Source organism: Melopsittacus undulatus, chromosome 4 (genome assembly GCF_012275295.1).
Source record: "Melopsittacus undulatus isolate bMelUnd1 chromosome 4, bMelUnd1.mat.Z, whole genome shotgun sequence".
Classification (NCBI taxonomy): Eukaryota; Metazoa; Chordata; class Aves; order Psittaciformes; family Psittaculidae; genus Melopsittacus; species Melopsittacus undulatus.
Genome location: NC_047530.1, coordinates 89,198,712 through 89,223,584, shown reverse-complemented (window position 1 = coordinate 89,223,584; position 24,873 = coordinate 89,198,712). Strand labels below are relative to the sequence as shown.

At 55.9% G+C, this 24,873-nt stretch overlaps 3 protein-coding genes across 6 annotated transcripts; 1 reads left to right on the top strand and 2 right to left on the bottom strand.

The window, feature by feature from the left end:
• Positions 1-57: 57 nt before the first annotated feature.
• On the bottom strand, positions 58-12,325 carry STK36 (serine/threonine kinase 36). Of its 2 annotated transcripts, none has more exons than XM_031053408.2 (26): positions 11,851-12,325; positions 10,889-11,029; positions 10,048-10,125; positions 9,516-9,646; positions 9,015-9,264; positions 8,548-8,641; positions 8,129-8,298; positions 7,707-7,906; positions 7,501-7,627; positions 7,249-7,392; positions 6,819-6,998; positions 6,516-6,613; positions 6,053-6,158; positions 5,476-5,620; positions 5,101-5,228; positions 4,388-4,492; positions 4,057-4,155; positions 3,749-3,843; positions 3,382-3,445; positions 3,106-3,216; positions 2,904-2,978; positions 2,303-2,474; positions 1,744-1,891; positions 1,365-1,524; positions 350-1,096; positions 58-272 (listed from the first exon to the last, which is right to left on the bottom strand). In XM_031053408.2, exons 1-26 carry the CDS (start codon positions 11,932-11,934, stop codon positions 81-83), a joined length of 4,044 nt encoding a protein of 1,347 aa, XP_030909268.2. In that variant the 5' UTR covers positions 11,935-12,325; the 3' UTR covers positions 58-80. The 2 variants fall into 2 exon arrangements, with proteins under 2 accessions (XP_030909268.2, XP_005154140.2); XM_005154083.3 differs by having other exon boundaries at positions 5,479-5,620.
• Positions 12,326-12,391: 66 nt separating this feature from the next.
• On the top strand, positions 12,392-19,057 carry RNF25 (ring finger protein 25). The gene is made up of 10 exons (XM_005154082.3): positions 12,392-12,438; positions 12,544-12,618; positions 12,692-12,794; positions 12,891-12,958; positions 13,518-13,587; positions 13,714-13,785; positions 14,507-14,647; positions 15,123-15,212; positions 15,902-16,036; positions 16,152-19,057. Exons 1-10 carry the CDS (start codon positions 12,401-12,403, stop codon positions 16,863-16,865), a joined length of 1,506 nt encoding a protein of 501 aa, XP_005154139.2. The 5' UTR covers positions 12,392-12,400; the 3' UTR covers positions 16,866-19,057.
• A 1,189-nt stretch (positions 19,058-20,246) lies between these two features.
• On the bottom strand, positions 20,247-24,872 carry BCS1L (BCS1 homolog, ubiquinol-cytochrome c reductase complex chaperone). Of its 3 annotated transcripts, none has more exons than XM_005153841.3 (8): positions 24,797-24,871; positions 23,747-24,126; positions 23,337-23,476; positions 23,030-23,224; positions 22,580-22,643; positions 22,057-22,226; positions 21,513-21,630; positions 20,247-20,885 (listed from the first exon to the last, which is right to left on the bottom strand). In XM_005153841.3, exons 2-8 carry the CDS (start codon positions 24,064-24,066, stop codon positions 20,633-20,635), a joined length of 1,260 nt encoding a protein of 419 aa, XP_005153898.1. In that variant the 5' UTR covers positions 24,067-24,126; positions 24,797-24,871; the 3' UTR covers positions 20,247-20,632. The 3 variants fall into 3 exon arrangements, with proteins under 3 accessions (XP_005153898.1, XP_030908993.1, XP_030908994.1); XM_031053133.2 differs by lacking the exon at positions 24,797-24,871 and adding an exon at positions 24,671-24,710; XM_031053134.2 differs by lacking the exon at positions 21,513-21,630 and having other exon boundaries at positions 24,797-24,872.
• Between the last annotated feature and the right edge of the window lies 1 nt (position 24,873).

Below are 24,873 nucleotides of genomic sequence, written 5' to 3'. Positions count from 1 at the left end.
GGCGCTCGGGACTGGAGGCCGAGAAGAAGGAAGAAGAAGCGTTTGTCCCTTCCTGCCGAAGGCAGCGTCAGGCTGAGCCCTCACAGCGGGTGCGGGACTGCTGCCCTGCCGGGAGCGAGGGGGCCAGAGGGGCGGTGCGGAGCGGCCAGGAGGCGGAGGAGCTTCTTGCAGTGCCGGGCGGAAGGCAGCCGGGGGCAGCCACCAGCAGCGAGCTGCAAGGTGCCGCTGGCCAGCGCCGCCAGCTTCTCAGGGGCTCCAAGGGACAGCAGCACCTACGGAGCAGAGAGAGGGACAGTCACCCACCAGCCGGGCCCCTTGTCCCTGCAGCACCGGCGTCCCCATGCCGTACCTGCTGGGTCCCGGGGTGCTGGCTGAGGACCCGCAGTGCAGCCAGGGCTCCCTCCCGCACACTGTCCCGTGGGTCCCGGTAGGCCACTTCCAGCAGGATGTGTGGGGCCCGACTCTCCAGCAGCAGCTGCCCCAGCTCTTCCCAGTGCTGGCCCAGGTTGCCCAGGGCTGAGGCCGCGTTGCAGCACGTCCTAGCCTGCGCATCGCTCAGCAGCCGCATCAGCCAGGGCACGGCTTGGCCCAGGGCCCCCACTGGGCAGCATGGGTGGTAGGCAGCGTTGCCCACTGCAAAGCTGGCTTCCCTGCGCACACCCTCCTCCGGGTCAGCCAGGCACCCTAACAGGCTGTCCAGCAAACCAGGGTGGCTCTGCAGCACCTGGGAACAGCTGTGGCTGTGTCGGAGCAGGTTGCCCAGCAGGTTGCAGGTTTTGGCCCGTATTAAGTGGTGCTGGTGGCCGAGCAGGCAGGTCAGTGGCTGGTCAGCCACATCCGAGGTCCTCAGGATCCTCTGGAGAAAGGGCAGGTGCTCCGGGTAGGCCCGGGCCACATGGGTCAAGAGAGACAGGAGGTCAGTTGTGAGTGTGAGGCTGTCTGAAAACAAGGCAGAGGTCAAGAAGGCAGTAATGTGCTCTGAAGCAGCAGCTTCCCTCACCAGTTGGCCTATAACCTCCTCATCAGATACAACAAGGTGGCACAAGAGGCTCATGGGGAGCTCAGTGTATGAGAAGGGCAGATGGCAAGAGCAGACCTAAGGAGAAAGGAGAGACAGCAGCGCTGAGTGCACTGTCCTCATATGCAGGCCAAGTCCAGCAGCCACTGAAGGCGGCCAGCAGATGAGCGCAAAGCTCAGCTGCTGGCCAAGCTGGTCTGAGGGCTGCATAGCACCTATGTGACATCCCTGTGTGCACAGGAACTGCCAGCATGGTGTGAAATGGTGCCATGCTTCAGGGGCTGCAGTGTGGAGAGGTGTCTCTGCAGTGTGTGGGGGGAATAGAAACACAGGGCCAAGAGGGTACCTGCAGCAGCTGGGCTGGGATCTGAGAGTCTCTCACAGCCTCTGTGACCAGTGCTAAGGTGTCTCCGTCCATTTCCAGAGCAAAAGGGAAACAGAGGAGCTGGCAGGCCTTTATCACCACAGCTGGGACGAGCTCAGGGTCCCCATCCTCCCCTGCTTGCCTGAATGTTAGAGAGAGAAGGCTTAGCACACAGATGAATGGAAAAACACCAGGGCAAGAGCCAGAGAGCATTCCCCATGCCAGGCACTGAAGAGAGACTCTGCAGGTAATCTGTGCCCTGCAAGTTCCAGGTCAGGAACCTCTCCACCCTTTGCGTGCTTGTGTCCAAGCCCTGTTCTGCAGCTGAGCTCTGCCCACTCCAGCCGTCCCCACAACTCACGTCTGTGCCAGGCATGCCAGGAAGCCAGGGGACAGCAGCCTCTTCAGTGTCACCATGAGGACACCATGGGATGGGATGAGCTGAAGCAGGCACCAATGGGACTCACGAGTGAAGACAAAGAGGGCTAGGCTAAGGAAGAGCAGGGTGCCTGCAGGGGAAACAGCACAACAGAGGGGCAAAGCTAGAGAAGGCTGAAAAGTTTCCTCTTTTCTGTCTGCCTGTACTTCCTCAAGGCTGCTTCAGGGCTGCTTCCATGCTTCCCTGCCAAAAACTAGACCAATCTCCATCCACAGTGATCACAACTGCCAGGGTGAACATTCCCTGCAGCACAATATTTCTTGTTCCCCCACAGCGATCTCAGCTGAGCCACTGCCGACTGGGCACAGCACAGGCCTGGCCAGTCCTCTCTCCCTAAAGGATAACAGGCAGTCCTCAGGGAAAGCCCCCTGAGCCCTCTTGTCTTATGGATCAGATGTGGATGGGGAGAGAAGGGACAAGTCTGAGGGCAGGATGTAAAGCAGGGTCCAGGGCAGAAGCCCTGCTGTCCTGCAGCTCTTACCTTGAGGGGACAGGAGGTTCCAGTCTGGCTCTGCCATGGGGTGACCTGCCCCTATGGAGTCTCCCTCCAACACTGCCTGGTTGCTGCCCGCACAAAGCACCACAGCAACACATTGCCACACCACAGCCCACAGCTCTGAGGCAGCAAAGCCCTGCTCCATGGCCATGTCCTCCTAGAGGTGGGAAGGCAGATGTCAGAGGGCTTTATAGTCCCCATTGCTTCCCAGGGTTCTAGTCCCTGGCTCTGCCAGCCCCATGTTCCTGGGAAGGTCAGGCCTGGACAGACACGGCCCAGGGGAGGAGAAGGGGAGGTAGCTGGCAGCCCTCCTGCGCCTGCTGATGGTGCCAGTCCTAGGGCATTCCTGCCCTTTCCCACTCCCATGTGCCTACAAATCACCTCTTCCTGCCTGCCACTCTCCCACCAGCGCTCCAGAACTCCACAGATAACCCAGGGACATTAGGCAACTTTCTTGGGGTTACTCAGCCAAAGCTACCCAGTTCCCTGGTTTGCCTCAGCCTCCATTACAGATCCACATTCAGGCCTTTTTGCCACCACACCTTTTAGCAGAGACCAGGCAAAGGGAGATTTAGCAGAGTGGTACCTGGGCAAGGAGCTTCAGCAGGAGGAAAAAGAGCCCATCATAGAGACCAGCACCCATTGGTGGGGGAAGCTGCGGCTGTAAGAGAGAGCAGGAACAAGCTAGAGCTAGACTCACATGCACCCTTGTGAGTCTGTCTTTGTCACCCCTCTTCCACAGCAGGGTGATAGCATGGCTCCCCCGCTCCTCTATCACTATCCCATACCTCAGCAGGTGCTGTCAGCACATTTGTCACCACCAGTAGGAACTCTTTTCCTCTGAGCTCCAAGGCAACCCCATGCTGACTGAGCTGTGTCAGGAGGAATGCTGCAGCACCCTGTGGGACAAGGAAGAGCTCAGCACCCTTGGGACTTTTCCATCTGCCCACTCAGGTGCTGACTCTTTATCCCTCAGCCCCATCCCACCCTGAGTGAAAACAACAGCAAGATGTAGGGCTCTGAAGGACTCTCGGGGACTGCCCTGGCAGGGTAGCCAGACTCACCACAAGGGAGATAATAGGAGACTGGGTGACGTGATCCACAGCCAGGGTAACCACCTCCTCAAGTCTGAAACACAGGGACCAGGAGAGAAGCACTGTGTCCCCACACCTTCATGTCCCACAGAGGAGCAGCATCCAAATACCGCCAAGGCTGGAAAGCAGCCACCTTGCAGCAGTGAGCCCTGGTTCACAGCACCTCCTTCCACACTGGGGCCTCACCACTTCCCCAGCACCCACCCACACTGCTGGTGTGTCCAGATCAGAGGGATCAGTGGGAGCAGAAGCCCAGCTCTGGGCAGGGAGTGGGAGAGAGGACTGTTCAGGACAAAGCACATTCCTCTCCCACCCATGAGTGAAAGTGCATGCTTACCTGGGAGGGGGGGCCTGGAGCTGCAGGGTGAGCAGGGCCAGCAGGTAGAGAGAGGCCTCACAGGCTGCCCCCTGGGGCGCCTCTGTCATGGGGACCTGCCAAGGGAGCAGGAGTCACAGGAGGACAGCAAGGCTGCAAGGGCAGGAGGGGATGTTTCTGGACCCTGGAGGAGAACTGCACTTTCCAGACTAGGCTCCCCCAAACTCTTCTCCCCACACATTGCCCAGCTTGGTCTGAGCAGTGCTCAACGGAATGTGTTCTGCTTGTCCACACTCCTGCCCTGCCTCTGGCACTGTGGTCAGTCCTACCTCGCCCTTTGAGAGCTGCATGAGGGAACCCCACAGTCGTTGGCTTCTTCCCAGGTGCTGGCACAGGCTCAGGCTGACATGGCAGCCAGCATAGAGTATCTGCAAGGCAGAGGGGCAAGATGCATACCAACCCTTGGGGACAGGGATACAGTGACCAGGCCCATTGCAGTCACACCCCATGGCTACCATGGGTTCATTTACTCAACAACTGACACCAGAGGTGGGTGTCATTGGGGGCTGAGCCCACAGTTTCCCCTTCCCCATGCTCCTAACCCCAGTCCAAAGGTCCAGGACCTCTGGGCACAGCCAGACAAATGGACAGGACCTTTACCTTCAGCACATTCAAGGAGCAGCTTGGGTTCTCCAGTCTCCCCAGCAGTCTCCCAAGCTGTTGGTTCTCTTCCTTCACAAGCTTTCCAGCTACCTGCTGAGCAACCTGCAAAAATCAGCCTGGTTTACACCCTGGGCATCTGAAGCACTGAACAGACTTCAGGAGTTTAATGCTAGCAACAAGTTAATAAAAGAAGGCATCTGCTTCTTGCATGTTGCATGCATTCAGAGAGATGCCTATCTGCCATGACCCAGCTTGGTCTTGATGCACAGCTGCAGAGATGCAAGAGGTAAGATTCCTCCTCTGCTCCCCTCCCCTTTATCTCAACTCAAAGTTGAGATAAAGGATCAAATGTGAATCTGTAGTTTCCTTTTCTCCTCTCACTGTCCCATTCAATTTCAGACTTCCTGCAGTTCATATCACTGTCATTTAAGAATTCTCCATGTTTTCCTCTGTATTGCCTAGCTCTTTATGTAACCCATCCCACGGTTCAGATTGTAAGCATGTGTCTCTTCATTGATTTAGGAATCCTTATACTCCTAAAGCTCTGCTATTGGCTGGGGAGGAGCATCCTGCAAATGCCAGCCCTGCAGCCACCAAAGCCAGAGGACCACAGCTCTCTGCTCTACCACAGAAAAAGAGCTCCTCCGGGAAAGGGCTGCTGGCCCTGTGGGGACCACACCTCCTCACCCTGCAAAGAAAACTGGCCTGACCTGCTTCTTGGCTTCCCGACAGCTGTTCCTCCCCAGTGGAATGCTGCAGGCAGCTGCCAGTGCAGCCATGAAGAGGTCTGCCAGATGTGGGATCTGGTCATGGGCTGACTTGGCCTCCATTGATGAACCTGCACAGGGACAGAGCGCAGCGTGAGGGATGCAGGATGGGTTTGGAGAGCAAAAGAGGAAAAGTCAGGCTTGTGACATGAGGAGGATGAGATCTGGGATTGAGGGAGAGCAGAAGAGAGACCTGGTTAGCAGCAGTTCATCCATCTCCTTTGGCCAACAGCACTGCAATAGCAGTCAGTGCTCTTAGGGAGCCCAAGAACAGGAGAGGAAAAACACCAGGAGAATGTGGGGTGTTGTTGTCACTGCTACCTCGCAGAGCAGGCTGCTCTGAGATGGATCCCTGAAGGAGTCTATTCAGCAAGGGCTGATGATCTTCTTGCAGGCTGGCATAAAAGCAGGCAGAGACAGAGTGGTATGTCACATCCAGGCTCTCACAGAGCAGGGTGAAACACTGAAGGAGACACAGGGGTTGCCATCACTGCAAACTGAGGGTGGGAGGAGAGAGAAGGACAATGGGGGAGGAGACTGGGGGGGAAGAGCAGAGATGGGAGAAAGACTCATGCTGGAGCTTTGTGGACCACTAAGTGTCCTCTCCAGCAGGTTACTGTGTGAAAGCCACACGCACATGCAAGCTGGCTGAAAGGGGTACACATGGAGGTACAGAGCCAGGGAATCTGCCCCCTCAGAGACCTCCTTTATGTATATAATAAAAACACCCCAAAACCCTAGTGGGTGAGACAGCCTGCCCTGAACAAAGAATGCACCAGGTCCCACTGCTGGAAGCAGTCCTCAGCCTGCAGCCCCCCTTCCGCACACACCCCAAACCCCACAACTTCTGTCTCTGTGGGAGGTGCCTGGAGAAGGAAGACAGTGGCATGCTTACCAGGAGGCTTTGCTGGCAGAGTCTCATCTCACTGTCAGCTGGGTCAGCAAGCAGCTCCGGCAGCAGGGATAGGAAGCAGGCAGCACTCTCCTGGAAGGCCTGCAGGCTAGGGGAGGCAGCCAGGGCAGAGGAGAGCACAGAAACATGGCCCCTGGCTGTTAGGACAGGATCTGACCAGCTCATATGGCCCTGGCTAATGGAGCAGGCAGCATATACTAGCACTGTGAGCTGATGTCAGCAGACAGCACAACTGGACTCCAGTCAGCTGAGCCTTCCCCTTAATTAGCCCCACTCAAGGAAAGCACTCCTCTGTAAGCACAGAAATATGGCATGAAGAACTTAGTGCACAGTGGTTCCCCAAGGAGATAGCTCCAGCCATGGAGTATGAACACCACCCCTCCACCTACTGCTGGGTCCCCAAAGTGGCCACAAGAGACCTCAGAGCACAAAGGGTTGTCCCTACCTGTCATTTTGCCCACTCTCCTCTGGACTGCATTCACTGCTGAAATACACTGTGGTCACCATGATGAGATCTGTCAGCACTGTGATACACCAGGGCTGCTGCAGGATCCAGAAAAAAAACAGCAAGTGAGGATTGTCCGCTGGCCAACCACAGTGTGATCCTTCCTTGCTAGGACCTCACACTTCTTAAGGGTGCCTGGAAGAGGCACTGGTCCTGTAAGCCAGCTCCAGCAGGACACAAGGGCCTCCTCAGCACCCTGCAGGGCTGGAAGAAGCTCAGATTTCTCAGGAGTCCTACACTCACCTGCTTGGTTTTACCACTCTCTAGGATCTGCTTGGCTAGACGCAGCAGGGACAGAGGCACATTCAGCTCTTGGCAGAAGTGGTCCAGCAGCTCAGAGTCACACCGGGTAGCCAGGAGATTGCCTATGACACGCAGCACGGGACGGAGACGGGAGGCTCCCTCCAGCATCCCTTCCAGCACCTGGATACAGAGAAGCCAAAAGAGCTCATGGTCAGCAGCAGTTTTGACTGTCAGCCATGGGAAGCCCTTCAACCTGTTTAGGCAGGGGACAGCAAGGGAGCAGATGGGAAGATAAGTGCCTCCAGCTCCTAGAGAAGCAGAGGATCTTCTTGCTGGCTGGACTGAGGACTCTCCCAGTGTTCCTGACCCAATCCTGGGGAAGAAGGCAGCATCCACGTCCCCAGTCATGGAGGGGACATGCACCACTCACCTGCTGAGCACAGTCTGCCAGCCGGGCCTGGACACGGTGCTGGAAGGCTGGGTCCCTCAGGAGCCTCAGTGGTGTTCTCAGCTGCATGGCTGATGGCTCGGTGGTCTCGATCAGGTGCTGCCACTCCTCATCACTCTCCAGCTCCTGATCATGGAGACAGGACTGGTGCCACAGACCCTGCCTACCTCAGGGTGCCTATACCAGACGCTGGGGACTGGGCCCTGCTGGCCTCACCACATGACATCATCTTACCTCACTCTCCAGGTCCACAGCCTCAATGCTGCGCCTACCCCGGGCCTCTGCCTTGCCAGCACCAGGCTGTGAAGGGGCACCTGCTCCAGGAAATTCCCGGTCATAGTCTTGAGTGATGCTGTGCTCCCTGGCCAAGGAAACAGTACAGTCAGTGAATGACCCTGCCTTCACCTCTTCCTCCTATCCCAGCCTCAGCCCTCCATCACCATGGGCTCGGAGGAGGCTCCTCCAGTTCCCGCTCTGCCATGATGCTCTTTCCTTGTAGGACATCAGGTTTCTTCTCATTAGAGGCAGCCGGTGGGTCCCCCTGTCCAAGGGCTGCCTTCCTTGGGGCTGCTCTGGCTCTATGCCCTGCACATCCTTTGCCTTGGGCCTTTGTAGATGCACCACCTGCCTGCAGTTGTCCCTGGGTGACGGCACAGCAGTTTGGTCAGGGCAGGGTTGCTCAGTCAGCCAGGTGAGTCCCCTAGAGCCCACCACCCCGAGGACCCCACATCTTGTGTTGTATGTGGCTGATAACCCAGCCTGACCCAGGTACCTTCTATCTTTTTCGCCCAGGTCCCATTTCAGTAGCCCTCCTTTGCCCTGATTGTGGGACACAGCCAGGGGAATCCATGCTTTTCTCTACCTTTTTCTGTGCCTCCTCAGCTATCTTCTGCTGGGCCTTTCTCAGGATCTTGGACTGGCCACTCCTGGGAGCCACAGAATGGGCTTGCTGCTCCTTTAGGGCCTGCAGCTCTGGAGATGGCTTAGTGGTGAAGGGATTTGAGATTCCATGCTCTTCTGTGTCATCAATCACTGGGGAGGCAAGGGGAGAACTTCAGCAGCAGCTCTCTCTTGGGACACAGGGAGAGTGATCAGCTTTGAGAGTCCCCTGGGATCTTAGAGGACCCAGAGCAAGCCCAGGGGCAGGACCTAGGGGCCAGTGCTTGAAGAAAGCTGAGAGGAGTGAGGCAAAGAGCAGGGCAGTAAAAGCAGCAGGGCAGCCTTCAAGCAGGAATTAAAAAAATAGACCTAGCCAGTGCGGGGAAAAAAGCTGGTACTCACCAGTAACCCGTCCAGCAATGAAGGGGTGAGAGAGCAGCTCTGGCCATGACAGGCGGTGGCATGGGTCCTTCATTAGCAATCCCTGCAGGAAGCTCTACAGCACAGCACAGGATCAATGGCACATGTTCAGCACCCACCAGTCTGCCCCACTAAGGGTTCAAAGCAGGCCTGTGTTCCCTGCCTGGCTCTGGGAAAGAAATCGGGGCTCTAGTGCTTAGGGCAGATGGGAAGACACTTCTCTTCCCAATCTAGTAAATCACCCCTCTGCTGTCATCCCATTTCCCACCTTATGGACAGCAGGGATAAGGGTTCCCCTCCCAGGAGGCCCCACTCTCATCTCTTCTCTATGCTTTGAAATCCTTGTTAGGTGATGTAAAACCTAAGAGTGACCCACCAGAGCAGCACGGGAGACCAAAGCTGCTACTGCATTAAGGGATCTCACCCCACAGGCAAGGCCTTCCCCTTACCTTGAAGTCTGGGCTCATGGCCACAGGCCATTTGACAGAGTCATTGACAATGAGGCTGACAAGCTGGAAGATGCTGCTGGTGTAGAAGGGAGGAGTGCCCACAAACAGTTCATACAGGATGCAGCCCACAGACCACAGGTCAGCTGTGTGGTCGTATGGCCGCTCCTCCACCAACTCAGGGGACATGTACAGTGGGGTGCCCTTGATGGAGGTCAGCACCATGGTGTGGATGCTCATGGCACGGGCAAACCTGCTCAGATCAAAGCACAAATGGCTGGTTCAGTCTGAAACAACCACTGCAACTCCCAGGGAGATCACTATGAGTTCACCAACACCTCTCCCCTCTGAAATCCAAAATACCCCATCCCTGCCCAACCTCTAAATATGCACAGAATCCAGCTCCCTTCCACACTCCCCCTCCCTTCCTCCTCTACAGCACACAGGACACCCCTTGACTGCCCCAAGGCCAAGTGTCCCCCTCAATCTGGCCCCAGAACCCACCCAAAGTCACAGAGCTTGACAACGCCGTCTTTGCCCAGGAGGATGTTCTGGGGCTTCATGTCGCGGTGCAGGATGCGGTGGGAGTGCAGGTAGTAGAGAGCAGACACCAGCTGGGCAGCTATAGTCTGGACCTGCCAGAGACATGAGAGCCTCACCCTGTTTCCCATGGTGTCACCAGCTGGCACAAACATGGGGTCCCTTATGGCCTGGCTCCCTCAGTATCCCCACTTCTACCCTTGCCCTGTTTGGAGCCAGGACAAGCCCAAGTTGTGGGGCCACAGTTCCTTGGAGCAGGCTGATGGCTGAGGCAGCAGCCTCGTGTTGTGATCCTTGGCAAGTGAATAGGGAAACTGAGGTCCCTGCTGGACCACAGTGTCCCCCAGGGCAACTTGGCCCCCTCCCCACCCCCTTCAGCAGGTAAAGCCCCTGGGGCACTCCTGTCCCACAGCAGAGATCCACTGCCTGCAGGCAGACAAATCATACTCTCCCCATCCTGCAGCAAACACTTTGTGGCCAACCCTGTGACAGTCACCTGGTCCTCAGGCAAAGTCCTGTCATCCTCCAGGATCTGGAAGAGCTCCCCCTCTGCATAGTCAGTCACCACCACCACCTGGAGGGAAGAGCAGTGTGGTCAGACCAGACACTCACCCAGCTACATCCTCACCATGCCCTGGAGACCAGAACACAGCAGGGTAGGAAAACTGAGGGATATGCTGGAGTGTCATCATGCACAGCCTGTCAGCTTGGGCTGGGATCTGGGATGGGAGAGAGCACCCACAGTTGCACCGCAGCAAGAGCCTGGCACTCAGAGGCCTTGTGGATATCCTTATCTCAGACAGCCAGCAGAAACCAGGGAAGAGGAAAGCATAAGACAAGCCCAGCATCATACTTCCAATCCAGGTGGGCAGAATCATTCCCTTGAGTTTGTTTTGATTCTGCTGCCCAATTACTGTATTTCATGCCCCCATGTCTTGAGTCCCTTTCTTATCCTCTTTCCATAAAAGGGTTTAAAACAGTAAAGAGGGTTTAAAACAGTAAAGAGGGTTTAAAACAGTGAAGAGGGTTTAAAACAGTGAAGTCAGTCTTTGAAAAGACTGAGGAGGTAACCGGAGAGTCACCCTCACCCTGTGATCCCAAACCCTCCTCTTGCACCACACACCACTGCCCAGCTCTTTCATCTCTACATATGTGCACCCCACACAGCCCAGATAGATGCTGACTCCACAAGCACCACACACTGAAAAACACTGACCAGGACCTGGAATGGTGTCACCAACATCTCCCAAGAAGGACATCCCTATGGCAGCAGGGGGAAGCCCTTGTTCCCCTGCCCCTGTCAAGCAAAAGCATCTGCCCAGAGTAATCCCCTTCACCTCCTTGTCAGTCTCAAAGCTGTCAAGCATCTGGATGATGTTGGGGTGATGGAGGCCTCTCATGATCTCGATCTCCTGCTGCAGGTTCTTCAGCTCCTTCTCAGACCGCCCCACCTTGGGGATGAACTTTAAGGCCACCACCTTTCAAACAGGCAAAGCTGGGATCAGACCATGCTCTTGCCCACCCTGGCAGGGGCCTCATGTCACCCAAACAGGACTCAGCATTTTCCAGCTGAGCACACCAAACAAAACATTTGTTCACTGGAGCCAAGGCTCTCTCCAGGCCCTTGCACATCTATGCAGGTCTTAGTACTATGCACACTGGCATTTAAAGCAAAGAAAACTAATCAGCGAGCACAACCAAAACTAGGATTGCCAGAAACAGGACAGGACCTACAGATGCTGGTGGACAGCCAGCCTGTCACGAGCCAGCAGCATGTCATGGCAGTGAGGGCTACTAGCAGTACCCTGGGCTGTATCAACAGCAGGAATTGGAGAGAAGTGATTATTGCCCTTTATTTGAAACTTCTTAGACCACACTGCAATATCATGGCCAGAAGCACAACAGGCTGGAGCAGTTATAGCAGAGGCCACCAGGATGGTGAGGGCATGAAGAACACAGGAGGATGACACAGGGATTACAAACTGAAACAGGGGAGCTTCATTTTGATATAAGTAAAATCTATTCACCCTAAGTATAGCCAAGCACTGACTGTGGGGTGTTTGTCCTTGAGGTTTCACTGAGTTTAGTGCTGGCCCTGCTTTGAGCAAGGGGTGAACTGGGAACTCCTGAGGTCCCCTGAACCTGAATGACTGTGCCACTAGGAGCTGGCCAGGGAGGTCAGCACAAAACCGCACGAGTGTTGAGTCCCGAAGGCCTGGCAGGGCCTGGAACCCACAGCCACCAGAAACCAGCCCGCAGTGCCAGCACCGGCCCTCTCCCCCGGTGCCTCTCTCCTCACCTGGGCGCTGTGCTTCCGGCGCCCCTTGTACACGCGCCCGAAGGAGCCTTCGCCGATCATTTCCAGAACATGGTACTTCCCCATGGCGGGCGCGCGGACAGGGAGCCGCCGAGCTGCAGGAGCAGAGCTGCCGGTGAGGATGAGCGCTGTGCCTTCTTCGCACTCCTCTCGCCCTCCACCACCGGCAGCCGTGAGACACCAACCCCAGCGCAGGGCGGGCAGAGCTACACCCCCTACGAGCACAATCCCAAGCGCCGGGACCTCCCCTCGCAGCGAGGCTGCACCCTGGGAGCGGTCCCAGGGCGGGTGTCCGCCGGACTCCAACTGCACTCCCCACGGCAGGACGAGACCCAGGCCCCACGTGGAGGCCCGCGGGTGGAGCCCGTCGAGTCGGGTGGACCGGACCGGACCTGCCCCCGCCTTGCCCTGCTCCGCTTCCGCCGCAACCCAACCCGGGCGCTCCCGGGCCCGCCGCCGCCCGGTGTTTCCTAGCAACCCCTTCTCGCGCCTGCGCCCTTGCTGAGATTCCGGTTCCGGGGCGCGCCGCAAGATGGCGGCGGCCGGTGAGGAGACGGAGGCGACGGACTGGTAACTCACACACACATCGCACCCACCAACCCCCCTCCCAGTACCGCTGCCCCGCGGCCCTATTCCACCGGGGCTTGTGGCCTTACCCCCGCCCGCTCCCCGCAGGGCGCTGCCGCCGGAGGTGGAGGTGTTGGAGTCCATCTACCTGGAGGAGCTGCGGGTAGTGCGCGGGCAAGACAGGTACGTACCGCTGCCCACGGCCCCCGGCCGCCCCGGCCCGGGCCGCCTCCCCTCACCTCGGCCTGCCCCGCAGGTGCGAGGCCTGGGAGCTCAGCATCACCCTGCATCCCGCCACCGCGCAGGACCAGGACTCCCAGTATGTCCGTTTCACGCTGGTGCTCGCTGTGCCCCCACAGGTAGGCTGTGTTCCCCCTCCCCAGCGTTCCCTTCCCCCCGCCCTGTGCCTTTCGCCTTTCTTGTTGAGCCCTGGGTGTTTCTCTGTTTTTTCCTAGTATCCTAACAAAGCTCCAGAAATCTCAATCAAGAACCCACGGGGTCTGTCAGATGAGCAAATTCAAAAGTGAGTGCCGGGAGGGTGGGGAGAGGGTGATCCTTCCCTCCTAAGGTCTGGGAGGCAGAATGGTGGAAAAGCCTTCTCTCAAATTCACATGGCTCCCTGTGGCTAATGAACAGCTGGATACAGGTCCCTAAATCCCTAGGCCCTGAAGACATTGGTGTTACTTTGACAGAAACAGGACTGAGCTGAGTTCTTGAGTAGCCCATTTTTGCCTTTCGGTTCCTGTCCTTGGTGCAGCAGAGTATGTGCAAGGACTGCCATCAGATAAAGGAAGTCTAAGATTCACTAAAAAAGAAGGGTGCTGGCTGAGCTGGAGCTGAGGCAGTCAGCAAATCTGTTCTTGCAAATCCTGTGAGGACAAAGGCCTCCTGAGCACCAGCTTCTGGGGAGCCGAAAGAACGTGAATCAGTGTGTGCATGTGTGCCTGTCCCATGGTGCAGGCAAAGCCTAAAGGCCAGTGCTCTGTTTCTTCCTACTGTCATCATGGCAGCGTGACAGGTATGTGGGACAGTGAAAAGGTGTAGCTAAACTTATGTTAGGCATTTCTGCTGCTTTGCTGTAGAATTTTCCAGACCCTCAGAGGCATTGCTGAAGCCAGGCTCGGGACAGAGGTGCTCTATGAACTGATTGAGGTGAGAGCTGGGGAAGATTGGGGGTGATCAGCTACAGACACTAGTACCTGATTGCCAGAGGGGTGTGAGAGCCCTGAGCCCATGGGTAGGCCAGTGGGTAAAATGTTTTCCTTAATGCTTCCACAGAAGGGGAAGGAAATTCTTACTGACAACAACATTCCTCATGGCCAGTGTGTGATCTGTCTCTATGGATTCCAGGTATGTATGTGTCTCCTGGCCCTGCAGGCTGGGTGGGAAGTGAGGCAGGAGAACTGAGAGCTCAAAGCTTGAGATATTGACTAGGGTTTGCCTCAGCAGCCCCATGCCCCCTGGTCTGTAGGTGAGCCTGCTGAGCTTAAACATTCCTGAGAGTACACAGTACTCTCCCTGTCAGCCTGAAAATGACCATATACAGAAACAGGGCAAAGGGGCAGCAAGTGATGCCAGGGTGTCTCTAAAGGAGTGGGTAGGGGCTGGGGACGATTGCTGGTGCATCTCGGCTTCCCTGTGTTGGTCAAACCTCACCTGGAGTTCAGCATACAGGCAGTCAAGAGGGACTGGAACACATCTGTGCAGGCGCTGAGGTCTTTGGGACCAGGGAGCTTGTCTGGATTGCAAGAAGAGGCAGTGCCTGCCTAGGAGGAACACATTAGGTGGGGAAATTGCTGCTTGTGCAGGAACACATGCAGAGAAATCAATCCCCAGAACTTTGCGTCTTGCCATTAGGAGTGTTTCTCACACTCAGAACAGGAGGCAGTGTCATAGTAAGACTTGAGAAAGTAGAGATGAAGCCTAGCAGCAAATGTTTTGTGGCTCTGCTAACAGTTGCCTTAGTTCCCCATTGCCAGCACTGACGTGGGAGTGAAAACATACCTCAGCTGGGGAGACTATACAGCCCTATGCTCAGAAACCCTTCAAAGCTGCCCTTTGTTCTCCACAGGAGAGAGAAGCCTTCACAAAGACCCAATGCTACCACTACTTCCATTCCCACTGCCTGGCCCGCTATGCCCAGCACATGGAGGAAGAGATCCTTATGCTGCAGGAAGAGAGAGAGCAGCACCTGGCACTATCCCCCAAACAGGTACCAGGCCCTGGGATCCCTCCCGTCACACCTGCACAGGCCCTCATGACATATCCATCACCCCCTTCAGTACATGGAGCAATTGCTGCATCATCAGTGCTGTGCCCATGCTGAGAATCAGAGTGGAGATTAGACCAAGTGATCTCCAAGGGCCCCTTCCAACCGAAATTACCCCATGAGCTTTTAGTACTTTAGCACCTGGTTTATTGTATCTCTGGGTCAGGGCCTGCTGTGTGAGGGGCAGAGAAGTCACATCTTTGGACTCGTGGAAACAGAGGAGTTGGAAAAGAGAGCTCCTTCCCTTATCCTTGAACTGCAGGGTTTTGCAGCAGGATAAACAGGACCACCTGTATTCTGGAGTGATAAAACCTGCCCAAACAGGCATTGGAATGGTGTGTCAAGTCCCACTGCGAGGCCGGGAGTATTGGGCAGTGGTTGCAGCCAGGGTTTGGTATCACCTCTTGCCTCCCTGCAGGAAGTCTGCGTGCAATGCCCTGTGTGCCGGGAGACCCTGATCTATGATCTCAGTGCTCTGAAGGCAGCACCACCACCACAGCACCCGCTGGTAAGAGATGGGGCTCATGTGCCAACTTCGGCTGGAGCATTATAATGGATGAATTAATACACACTGTCAGGTCCTTCTAGATGGCCCATCCAAAGTGCAGTTCACAAAACCTAGCAGGGTGCCTTCTGTCTCTTAGATGTGTCCACAAAGTATGGGTTTAGTTTTGTCACCCTGAGTCTTGAGCAGATGTGCTGGGGGAGAGGTGATTCTGCCATGGACAATGTCCCTGTATTCACTGGGACATAATCAGCTGGGAGAGTGACCTACTTGTAGCTGCTCTGTACCTTGTCCTACAGCAGGACATCCCAAGGCAGTCACTGCATGAACAGTGGGTCTGCACCGGCATGCTCTACCACTGTCTAAGGACTTCTAGAATCCTAGAATGGTTTGGGTTGGAAAGCGACCTTAAAAATCATCTAGGTTCAACCCTGCTGCCTTGGGCAGGGGCACCTACTAGACCAGGTTGCTCAAAGCCCCATCCAACCTGGCCTTAATTTCCCTAAAGACACAAACAAAACCCCTTAATTTGGAACCAGAGCACATGCAAGTTATGCCAACAGCTATGCCAGTCTACACAGATTTCACATGCAATCACAGGAGGGTTTGGGGTATAGCTTTTACACTGCCAGTTGCTGATCCATGCAAGGTGTAGAGAGAACCCTTAACCTGCCTTGCTTTCTGTCATTCAGGAGCCATACAGGCCCGATGCCAAGACACTACAGCACAAGGAAGAACTGCGCTTAATTTTCAAGAGACAGCAAGAGAAAGGGGGCATCATTGACCCTGAAGCAGAGAGAAACCGTTACTTCATCAGCCTCCAGGCGGTACGGCACTGGGGCAGAGAGCTGGCAAAGGGGGTCCTGGGCTGGAGGACTGAGCACTGTCCTGTGCTGTTGGACTTCCCTGTCCCTTTCTTCACTATTGGTTTCTTTATTTCAGCCTCCAGCTGCTGTCAATGCAGGCCAAGCATGTGCTGCCCCTGAGCTGCCAGTGAGTGCAAGCACTGTGGATGTGCCCCAGCCACCCAGCCACGCCTCTGCTACAGAGCCAGCTGTGGTACCAGAGGGCAGGGCAGAACCCAGGCGGCCTGGGAAGCCTGCTGTGCCCAGAGAGCAACAAAGCAAGAGGGAGAGGCACAGAGGGGAGAGGCCGGGCCCCAGAGGCCAGGGGAGGCAGTCATGCAGTGGTGCGCAGGAACCAACAGAAGAAGCAGGTCATTCGCTCCATGGCTCCAGGGGGCCCAGGAGCTTCAGCCACAGACCAGAGCGGCGACCTAGTGGGAAGCACAGCCAGGAGTTAACAAAGTCTCACAGCAGAAGCAGGGCTGCTGCCTTGGGTGAAAGAAAGGAATCATGCCCTGAAGGCCCCTCACCAGTAGCAGAGGCAGTGGACTTGAAAGAAGAGCACCATGATGCAGAAAGGTGGACCCCAGAGGAGGGGACCGAGGCCCGGGCCAGGGAAAAGAAGAAACTGGTGTTCGACCACAGAGCAGCTCCCAGCTGGCAGGGCCACCACAGGTCCTGGGATTGTGGGAGGTGGGAGAGGTCCAGAACCCAGGAGCATGGTTCCTACCCCAGAGTGCCAAGAGGACAAGGGACATTCAGGCCCAGTGGACGACAAGCATCCCATCTTGAGAAGGAGAGTGGCTCCTAGCAGTAGTGGTGAGGAACTGGGCCTTGGGGGTGGGGGCAGTATTTCTGGAAAGAACAGTGAAGTTTTGGTGGAGCAGTAACAAGCAGACACTATACTTCCTGGGACAAGGAAGAGGCAGTTAGCATATGGTACAGCTTGGGACAGGCAGTGTCCCTATGGTATGTGCAGAGTGAAGCATCCTGGCATGAGCTGTCACCAGCACTGGAGAAGTTGAATCCTGACAAATTGTATCAGCCTTGGTCTTGGAGGACCCAGGGGACAGAGGAAGCCTTGACTATGTGCAGCCATTATCCCTGTATGTGAGCTGTCTAGAAACATGCTACAGATCAAATGTGCTAAGCCCAGCTCAATGCCACAGCAGAGCCAGAGTTGTGGCAGGACCTTCCCTGGAAGCCTGAGTCCCAGCAGAGGTGCAGTGGTGCCAAGTGATAAACTGTGCCAGGGCAGCAGCCTGGAGCTCAGCTTTCTGTGTCCCTCATTCCTTCCTAGAGCACCTTCTGAGCTGCTGTCCCTTGGTGATAGTGTCGCTTCTTCAGCAGCCAGACTGCTGTTCAGCTGCTTTTGTGCAGGCAGAAGCTGATGGGAGAGACCCGGGAAGAGCCCTCTGCTTTGCAACCTCTCTGTTGGGATCCCCCTCTAATGCCAGGCTGCTCTTGGAGCTCATCATAGTTTAGAGCGAAGATGTGCCACGTTTTGGATGCTTCTTCATCTTCAAGCTGACCCTGCTTCAAAGAAATGGGGATTTGCTGTCTAAACTTGGTGCAGTTCCTTCTGCTGCACAGATTTCAACAATGTCAGACTCCAGAGCTGTGACAGGCAATCCCAAGCCTCTTTAAGTGGGACACTGCTATTAAATTCTGTTTCTTCTTTTCCAGAGCCTGCTCCCTTTGTTTTCCCTGCCCTCTCTCCCTCCTGGTCTTTGCTGTTCAGAGCAAAGGTGTGATCTTTGGTGTTGCTCACTGCCCTCCCTGCTGCCTACACCTGGGGCCAGGGCAGGGACCTTCCCCTGGGACTCCTGGGTGACTGGAGGTCTGCATGGTCTCTGCTTTGCCTGGCTCGCTGTAAGCTCTCTGGCTCACAGTACTGATTCCTTCAGTTGTTTGTGCCTTGTGCCCCCACCACTCTTGGCCATACGTGGGTTGTTACTGTCTTCTTCCTCCTGCTGAGTGCAAAATTGGCCATGCTACAATGTGTGTGCCGGTGCTTTGGGTGAGATCCCTGGGAAACCAAGGGCAGATGCCAGCTGGGAGGGCATTTGCCTGGCTGATCCTTTGGCACATAAAGGGTGCACAATGGCATCCTTGGATGGGTCTTCCTCACCCTGCCCTGTTCTCCACACCTGGCCTTGTCCTTGTGCTGCTGCTCAAGAACCTTCTGTGCTTAAATTTCCAGCACTAGCCTCTCTTCAACCCTGGTGCTCTAAAAGCATTATTTTTTAATTCCCCTCCTTGTCCTGAGCCTACACTGCTTGTCCTGGGCTTGGGGATCTCAGCACCAGATGTGCCCTGCTGGAAACAAGGACTGAGCCCTCACTCCTTGAAGAGAGCCTTGATTTTGCTTCAGTGCTCACTCTGTCCTTGTTTCTCCTGGTTTCTGGGTGAGTGCCCTGTCCACACTTGGGTGAAAAGGTGTCAACTTTATCTGATGTTGGTACTTGTGCTGCTCCCTCCTGCCTTCACCTGTGAAGATGCTGTGCTCCAACAGAGGCGTACTGGAAGAAACATGGAAGATCTCTGCTCTTTGCTGAAACTCCTTGGCTTCCTCCAGTGAGCCAGCCTTACTCTCAGAAGGAAAGCTGCTGGTCCCAGTGTTTGGAGCATGGGAATTCTGCCTTGGAACTTAAGAGTGAACAAGGATTTGGGTAACTTCAGTCAAATGCCAGAGGGGAAAGGTTTTTTTTTCCCTCGGACTTAGGAAAGGCTTTCACCTTTCTGACTCACTGCTGTGAGCCTGGAGGAGAGGACAGTTTGCAAGAGTGCATGGAAATGAATCTGGATAAACAAGCCTTGGGGTTGGGCTGGAGGGGAGGAATGGAGCCTGCACCCTGCCCTGGGACTTACTGCTTGGTGTCCACCTCTATCACCCACCTACCTCACAGAGCTGCTGTGGGGCTTTGCTGATGAAAGTATATGGGCCGGGCAGAAGTGCACGAGTGGCATCTGTAGCACTACCACTATTAAAAGCAAGCAGAGTGGAAAGACGTTGTGTGTGCTCTTGTGTAGTGGCATTGTGCCTCTCTGGCTCTCCTCACCAGTACCCTGTCCTCCTGAACCACCATGAGACATTCACCAGGAACTCACAGACCAGTTTTGACCCCCAGTTTTGAGGGAAGAGGCTGGATCCAAGCATTTGGCCTCCTTGGGACAGCTGAGCACAGGGTTTGAGATGCTAGCACCAGCACCCTGCTCCAGGAGCCACCCACGGTCACTAAAGAGACACACATGCACACACACCCCATGCTCACAACATAAGCCTTTCACTTGTAGAAGTATTTGTCTTAAGTTGGGTTGCATCAAAGCAGTGCCTGTTTGTGCAGAACTTCAGCCAGGTGCCATCACCTGAGTCCCTTTTTGTCCCCACATGCTCTCAGCTTTGCTCTTGAGCCCATAGGGCAGAGCCAAGAGTTGGGCTGAGCAGCAACCCAGCAGTTTGGGCTTAGCCTGGAACCAGCTTCACCTGCCCCACTAAGCTCACCCAGCCCCCAAAGGAAGAACATGAACAGGGCTGGCTATGGGGAAAGTTGAGTTCGGGACTCTGAAACAGGGTCAGCTGTTTTGTTCTGTTGGGTCAGCATGCACACCCTGACTCCATGGCATTGGAAGGAAGCACAGAACCTGCCTGCTCCTTGACTGCGTTTCAGGCACCCATGGCTCTATCTGCCCATCCAGGACCTTTGTTCCTAGCAGGCAGAAAGCCCAGTGACAGGGAAAAGGCTGTGAGCCTGCCAGCAGTGGGACAAATTCCTCATTCAGCCATGCAGGGCTTCTCCTCAAAAGTAGTAGTAACCTCTAACGGATTTCTGCACCTTGCACGGGGCTGGGGGGCTGCAGAAATTCATGTTGGGGTAAACATCAAGCTCTTGGGAAGATACTCTGCAATGAAAGAGTCTCATCTGCCCCCACATGCAGGGGGGCAGTAGCTCTAGGGCCTCATATTTCCTCTAGCAGGGGGAGAGTCATACCCACCCAGGAACAATGTCCAAGCTGATCTTGCAACTTGGCATCACAACCCAGCAGGGCAGGAGCTGTGCCACCAGCCTGTAGCCCAAGGCACAGTGAGCTGCTTTCTTTTGAAACACTCTGGATTTGCATTACTGACTGTGCCAGGCCCTGATCAGGAGGGTTCTGGACCAGCAGCTGGGGCAACCAACAGGCGAAGGGACCAGAGAGCCAAGAGCCATGTTATGTGCTTCACAAAGGATATTCACAAACCAGTGAAGACTTGTTCCGTAAAAGACCAGCAGCTCTTTAGCAGTGCAGCACTCCAATGTCCTGCCCTAAGGAATACCCTCCTGGGGGCACCCCCCAGGCTGCTCTGCAACCAAGGGGATTCACATCCAGGAGCCTTGGCAGTTTATGGCAGATTTCCTCTCCCTGCTGCAAGGCTGGCAGCTCTGCCTCTCACGTTTTAATAAAAAGCCAAGGCCTTGGATGGGTAGAGGTGAACAGAGACCTGGGCTGCATGGCTCGGCAGCTTCATGGCATCCCCAGGATGGTCACATCCTTGTCCCAGTCCTTTCAGCATGGCAGGGGAAAGCTGGCTCCTGATCACTGCAGGATGGAGCGTATGTTTGAAATGGCTCCTTCAGGGTCCATCTTGTAGAGCATGAAGTGGCCCTGCACCTGAGCAGCGCTGATCTGTTTGGAGGTCTCCAGCGCCTGCTCCGCAAAGCGCTGGGCTGCAGGCAGCGGCTGGTCAGGGTAGAAACGCTGGAACATGCAAGTGAGCTGCCAGTGGGAGCAATGGCCCACGTACTGCTTGAGATCCACGCGGCCGGGTCGCACCAGTGCTGGGTCCAGCCTGCCAAGAGACATGGGTGCCTTGAGAACCTCAGCAAGGTGTCTCTGCCCACTAAGCACAGCCCATGTCCTGTCTGCAAGGTGCTCTGCTCTGTGAGATGGTAAAGGTGGGAACGGGTTTGTTCCTGGAGTCCCAAGGGGGAAAATCAACCCAAAAGAAGCAAGTGAGCTGAGGAAGGGCTGGCTCGCCAGGAAGAGGGCAAACATGCCCTGGGAAATAGCTTTGCCCATCTCTGTCCCATGAAAAACCTCTCAACAACCCTCTAGGCCAGCTCAGTCCAGAGTGAGCCAAGCACAGCATCTGGCCAGGTGCTGTGAGCCCAGACTGCATCCTGCCCACCCAATGGGCTGCACACGGGGCCAGTGTTTCACTCACAGCACGGTCACAACCCCAAAATCTATGGGCAGGTACTGCTCCTGAAGAGCACAACCATAGTCTGATCAGCAAGGAAACATCTGAGGCTCCAGCAAAAGGGATCCTGATTAGCAATCAAGGGATTTGCATCCCAAAGGAAGATTCAGGAAATCTGAACCCCTAGTCCTCATGTGACATAAACAGCCCTCTACAAAGCCCAGACAGGTTTCTCTGTGCTACCCTCCCTATTTCCTGCCAGAGGGCAGCTCTGACCTGTCCACGTAGTTGGTGGTCATGAAGACAATCCTGGCCTCTGTGGAGGCCACACCATCCAGTGCATTGAGGAGGCCGCTGAAGGTCAGGTGCCCCATGCCTTGGTACGCAGTTGGGTCTGTAGAGACAGAGGTGTCTGAGATCATGTCCATTGGACATTAACCCCACACAGCCTTGTGGACCACCTCCCTGTCACCTGAGGCTTAAGAAAAGCTCCTTGCTCTCTCCTTGCCTTGAGGCTGACCCCTTGCCTCCCCTGCCCACCTGAACCCACAAGAACCCAAAACGAGAAGGAGGGGGAAAGCCACCTCCTTTCTCCTGCTGAAAACAGCTGAGCAGGAGTAATGTCTTTGCCTGATAAAGAACCCAAATTTCCTTTTGTATAGCCTAGCCAAAACTGGGAGTGGTCCAGCTCAGGCCTTGAAGCCCCAGAGAACTGCTCACTCTGCTGGTGCAGCAGAGTAGGCCAGAGTTCAAATCATTCCCCAGCACAGCTGACAAACCTCCCTCCCACTGCTGGTCCAAGAACGGGGGCACCACTCACTCTCAGCAACAAGGTCCCTGCTGATGAAGGCAGCGTCCACGTCCTCCAGCAGGATGATGCTCTGCTGTGGTGCCACACTCAGGAGGTGATTGAGCCGGTCATCAGAGAGGCTGCGGTCACTGAGGCTCAGCAGGCAGATACTGTACTGCAGCTCCCCGGCCAGGGCTGTGCTGGGAAGGACCCAAGCAACAGGGGTGAATCATAGCAAGAAAGCCCGGAGCAGAGACCTCCCTGCCCAGCAGCAGGAGAGAGGGCAGAGGCATCCTCCCCCAGCAGAGATCAGATAGGGGAGGTAGGTAGGAGCTCCTGCTCAGCCCCCTGGTGCCACAACAGCGCTGTGCCAAGCAAGGGTGTAAAGAGCTCATCACCTCGACCTATCACAGTGCCAGCAACACAAACATCTACACCAAGCACCACAAAGGAGGCACAGCCCTCTCCTGCATTTCAAATCCACCAGAGGCTGCTGTGTCTCAGAGCAGGCAGCTTGCAGGAAAACTCCTGTTAGCCAGCCAGTAATACTCACATGAAGCTGCTTTTCCCGCAGCCAGGAGGACCATACAGCAGGTAGCCTCTTCGGTAGGGGATCCCTAGGAAGACAGGGTCTTTTTAGGAATCAGCTGGGTTGCTCTGAGCACTCTCCCCCAGAGCTGTGGGCCTGTGCTGAGCACACACAGAAGATACAGCAGGGGAAGGCAAGCAGCAGAGAAAAAACTCTCTGCAGCTGTTTCCAGAGAGGAGCACGGGCATCCTGTCCCACCACACAGCAGTGTCGCAGGTGGTGAACTCCGTGGCTTATCGTGGTATCCAGGACTGGTTTGAGCCAAGGATAGTCTGTCCTTCTGCAGCCCCAGGCCTGACCTCAGCACCTGGGCTCACTTTTTTGCAGGATGTGGGCAAAGTGTCACCCCCCAGCCATGGCTGCAGGGAAAGGATAAGGAGCCATGATAGTGAGGACACCACACCAGAACCTTGCCTCTGTCACTGTACCACTTGGGGTTGCTGATGAACTCCTTCACGTCCTGGACCAGCCTCTCCGACACACCTTCCTCCAGCACCACAGAGCTGAGGGGCCGCCGGCGGCGGGGGAAACCGAACTGCCGCCACTCTGCCCCCATGGCTGTGTACATGACTGTCTTCCCCTCCTGCTCCTGCAGTGCCAGCTCCCGGGCTGCAGAGAGAGCAGAGGGGACAGCTGACAGGGAAAGATCTCCCGCAGAGCCCTGTGTGTCTCCAGAGAACAGGCTGTTTCCAGCAGGAGCTCAGGCAGCTCCCCTACAGACCTTCCTGCAGGATATTGAAGAAGATCTCACGGTTGGTGCCCAGCGCAGTGAAGGTGACAGACTCCCAGGGGGTGCCCGTGTTCAGGTCGATCATCTGCTTCTCCCGGTTGCGCTCAATGCGGATCCACTTCTTGCGATACCTGGGGCGGAAAGACAGGGTTGGGGACAGTGGCCCAGCACCACTCACTGCACCCAGCGCGGTTCATGCATCGGGAACATTCATCTCAGGTAAAGAAATAACCTCACACTGGTGAACACAGACTCCTCTCACCATTCTCAATCTCCAGCTCTAATCTAGACCCAAGGAGGACGCAGGATCCTCTCTGCTGCCTTCACAGGATCCCCAGGTTGGAGTTGCCTTGCCAAAATGAAGGTAAATCCCCGGAGTGCTTTTCCCTGCCCTCTCTTACCAGATGAAATGGTCCCCAGGGCTCGGCACAAAGTCGAATTTGGTGCTGACTCGCCCGCTTTCATGCTGCAGGTACGACGTCTCCACACTGAGGTGCTGAGTGTGCTTGGCATGATGGGAGATCCAGTTCAGCAGCCAGTGGTAGCTCTTGTCACTGCTGGGCACCTCCAAGGTGATCATGTAATGGCGCCTGAAAGCCACCAGCCCATACTGGGCCCCTTTACGGGCAAATGCCAGGGCTGTGCCCACCCCGACAAGGCCGAACCCAGCCCCAAAGTATGGGTTGTCTTTCAGGGCTAAGACAAAGTCAGAAAAGGGCATTGTGGGAAGTTAAGTGGTTCCTGTCCCACAGCATCTGGTCTCTGTGCTCCAGAAACAAACCTGTGTGGGAAGAGAAGGATGGAATGGCAGCAGGAGACACAACTGATCTCCTTCACTTCCCTGGCTGCAGGTCACTGGGTGAGACAGGCAGGAGAGAGCTGGAGGCTCTCAAACAAGCACAGGGGCATCTCTTGCTTCTTCAGCCATAACAGCAACCTCAGAGTTTTACATGATTTTATTCTTTAAGCAGCTAGAAATCATGAGTACTGCCATTATTTAAGGTTTATTGTTTAAAAAAGCTGAAGTACATCCCCAGGCTGAGTCCAGAGCCTGTCCTTTATTGCTGGCAAGGGGCACATGGCTGTGGTGGAAGCAGCACCTCCATGTCTGGATAAAGGGCCCCCACTGCATGTTGAGGAGGCAGGAAGCTTCCCCAGCTCCCTCAGCAGGGACCTGTCAGATGCAGGAGGTGAATGGGAGCCTCCCCTGACGGGCACACGGACACACTCTGCTCCCCCAGGCAGGATTCCACCTCCTCTAGCACAGACCCTGACCCCACAGCGCGGGCTCCTTCTCCAGCCACGGGCCCATGGCAGGATCCTACCGCAGATGTGCCTTCTGTCCTCGGGGACAGCGGCAGGACAGCGTCTGCCCCGGCGCTCCTGCACACTAACACCACACCCGCTCCGCTCCGCTCCGCTCCGCTCGCCCCGGCCCCGCCGCCCCTCACCTCCCCGCAGCGCCGCTCTGGCCCGCGCCGCGCCGCTCTCTATGGCCCCGGCCCTCACTTCCGCTCGGCGCCGCTTC

What these genes read in the sequence shown, in the direction of transcription:
- STK36 (XM_031053408.2), bottom strand. Translation starts at nt 11,934, where the DNA reads ATGGGGAAGTACCATGTTCTGGAAATGATCGGCGAAGGCTCCTTCGGG. An exon ending in GAGAGTGGGCAAAATGACAG is followed by an intron (nt 6,159 to 6,515) that starts GTAGGGACAACC and finishes TGCCTCCCCTAG; the next exon opens with CCTGCAGGCCTTCCAGGAGA. An exon ending in TCTGCCAGCAAAGCCTCCTG is followed by an intron (nt 5,621 to 6,052) that starts GTAAGCATGCCA and finishes TGTCTCCTTCAG; the next exon opens with TGTTTCACCCTGCTCTGTGA.
- RNF25 (XM_005154082.3), top strand. Translation starts at nt 12,401, where the DNA reads ATGGCGGCGGCCGGTGAGGAGACGGAGGCGACGGACTG. An exon ending in GAGACGGAGGCGACGGACTG is followed by an intron (nt 12,439 to 12,543) that starts GTAACTCACACA and finishes CGCTCCCCGCAG; the next exon opens with GGCGCTGCCGCCGGAGGTGG. An exon ending in TGCTCGCTGTGCCCCCACAG is followed by an intron (nt 12,795 to 12,890) that starts GTAGGCTGTGTT and finishes GTTTTTTCCTAG; the next exon opens with TATCCTAACAAAGCTCCAGA.
- BCS1L (XM_005153841.3), bottom strand. Translation starts at nt 24,066, where the DNA reads ATGCCCTTTTCTGACTTTGTCTTAGCCCTGAAAGACAACCCATACTTT. An exon ending in CCTGGGGACCATTTCATCTG is followed by an intron (nt 23,477 to 23,746) that starts GTAAGAGAGGGC and finishes TTTCCGCCCCAG; the next exon opens with GTATCGCAAGAAGTGGATCC. An exon ending in CTTCAATATCCTGCAGGAAG is followed by an intron (nt 23,225 to 23,336) that starts GTCTGTAGGGGA and finishes CTCTCTCTGCAG; the next exon opens with CCCGGGAGCTGGCACTGCAG.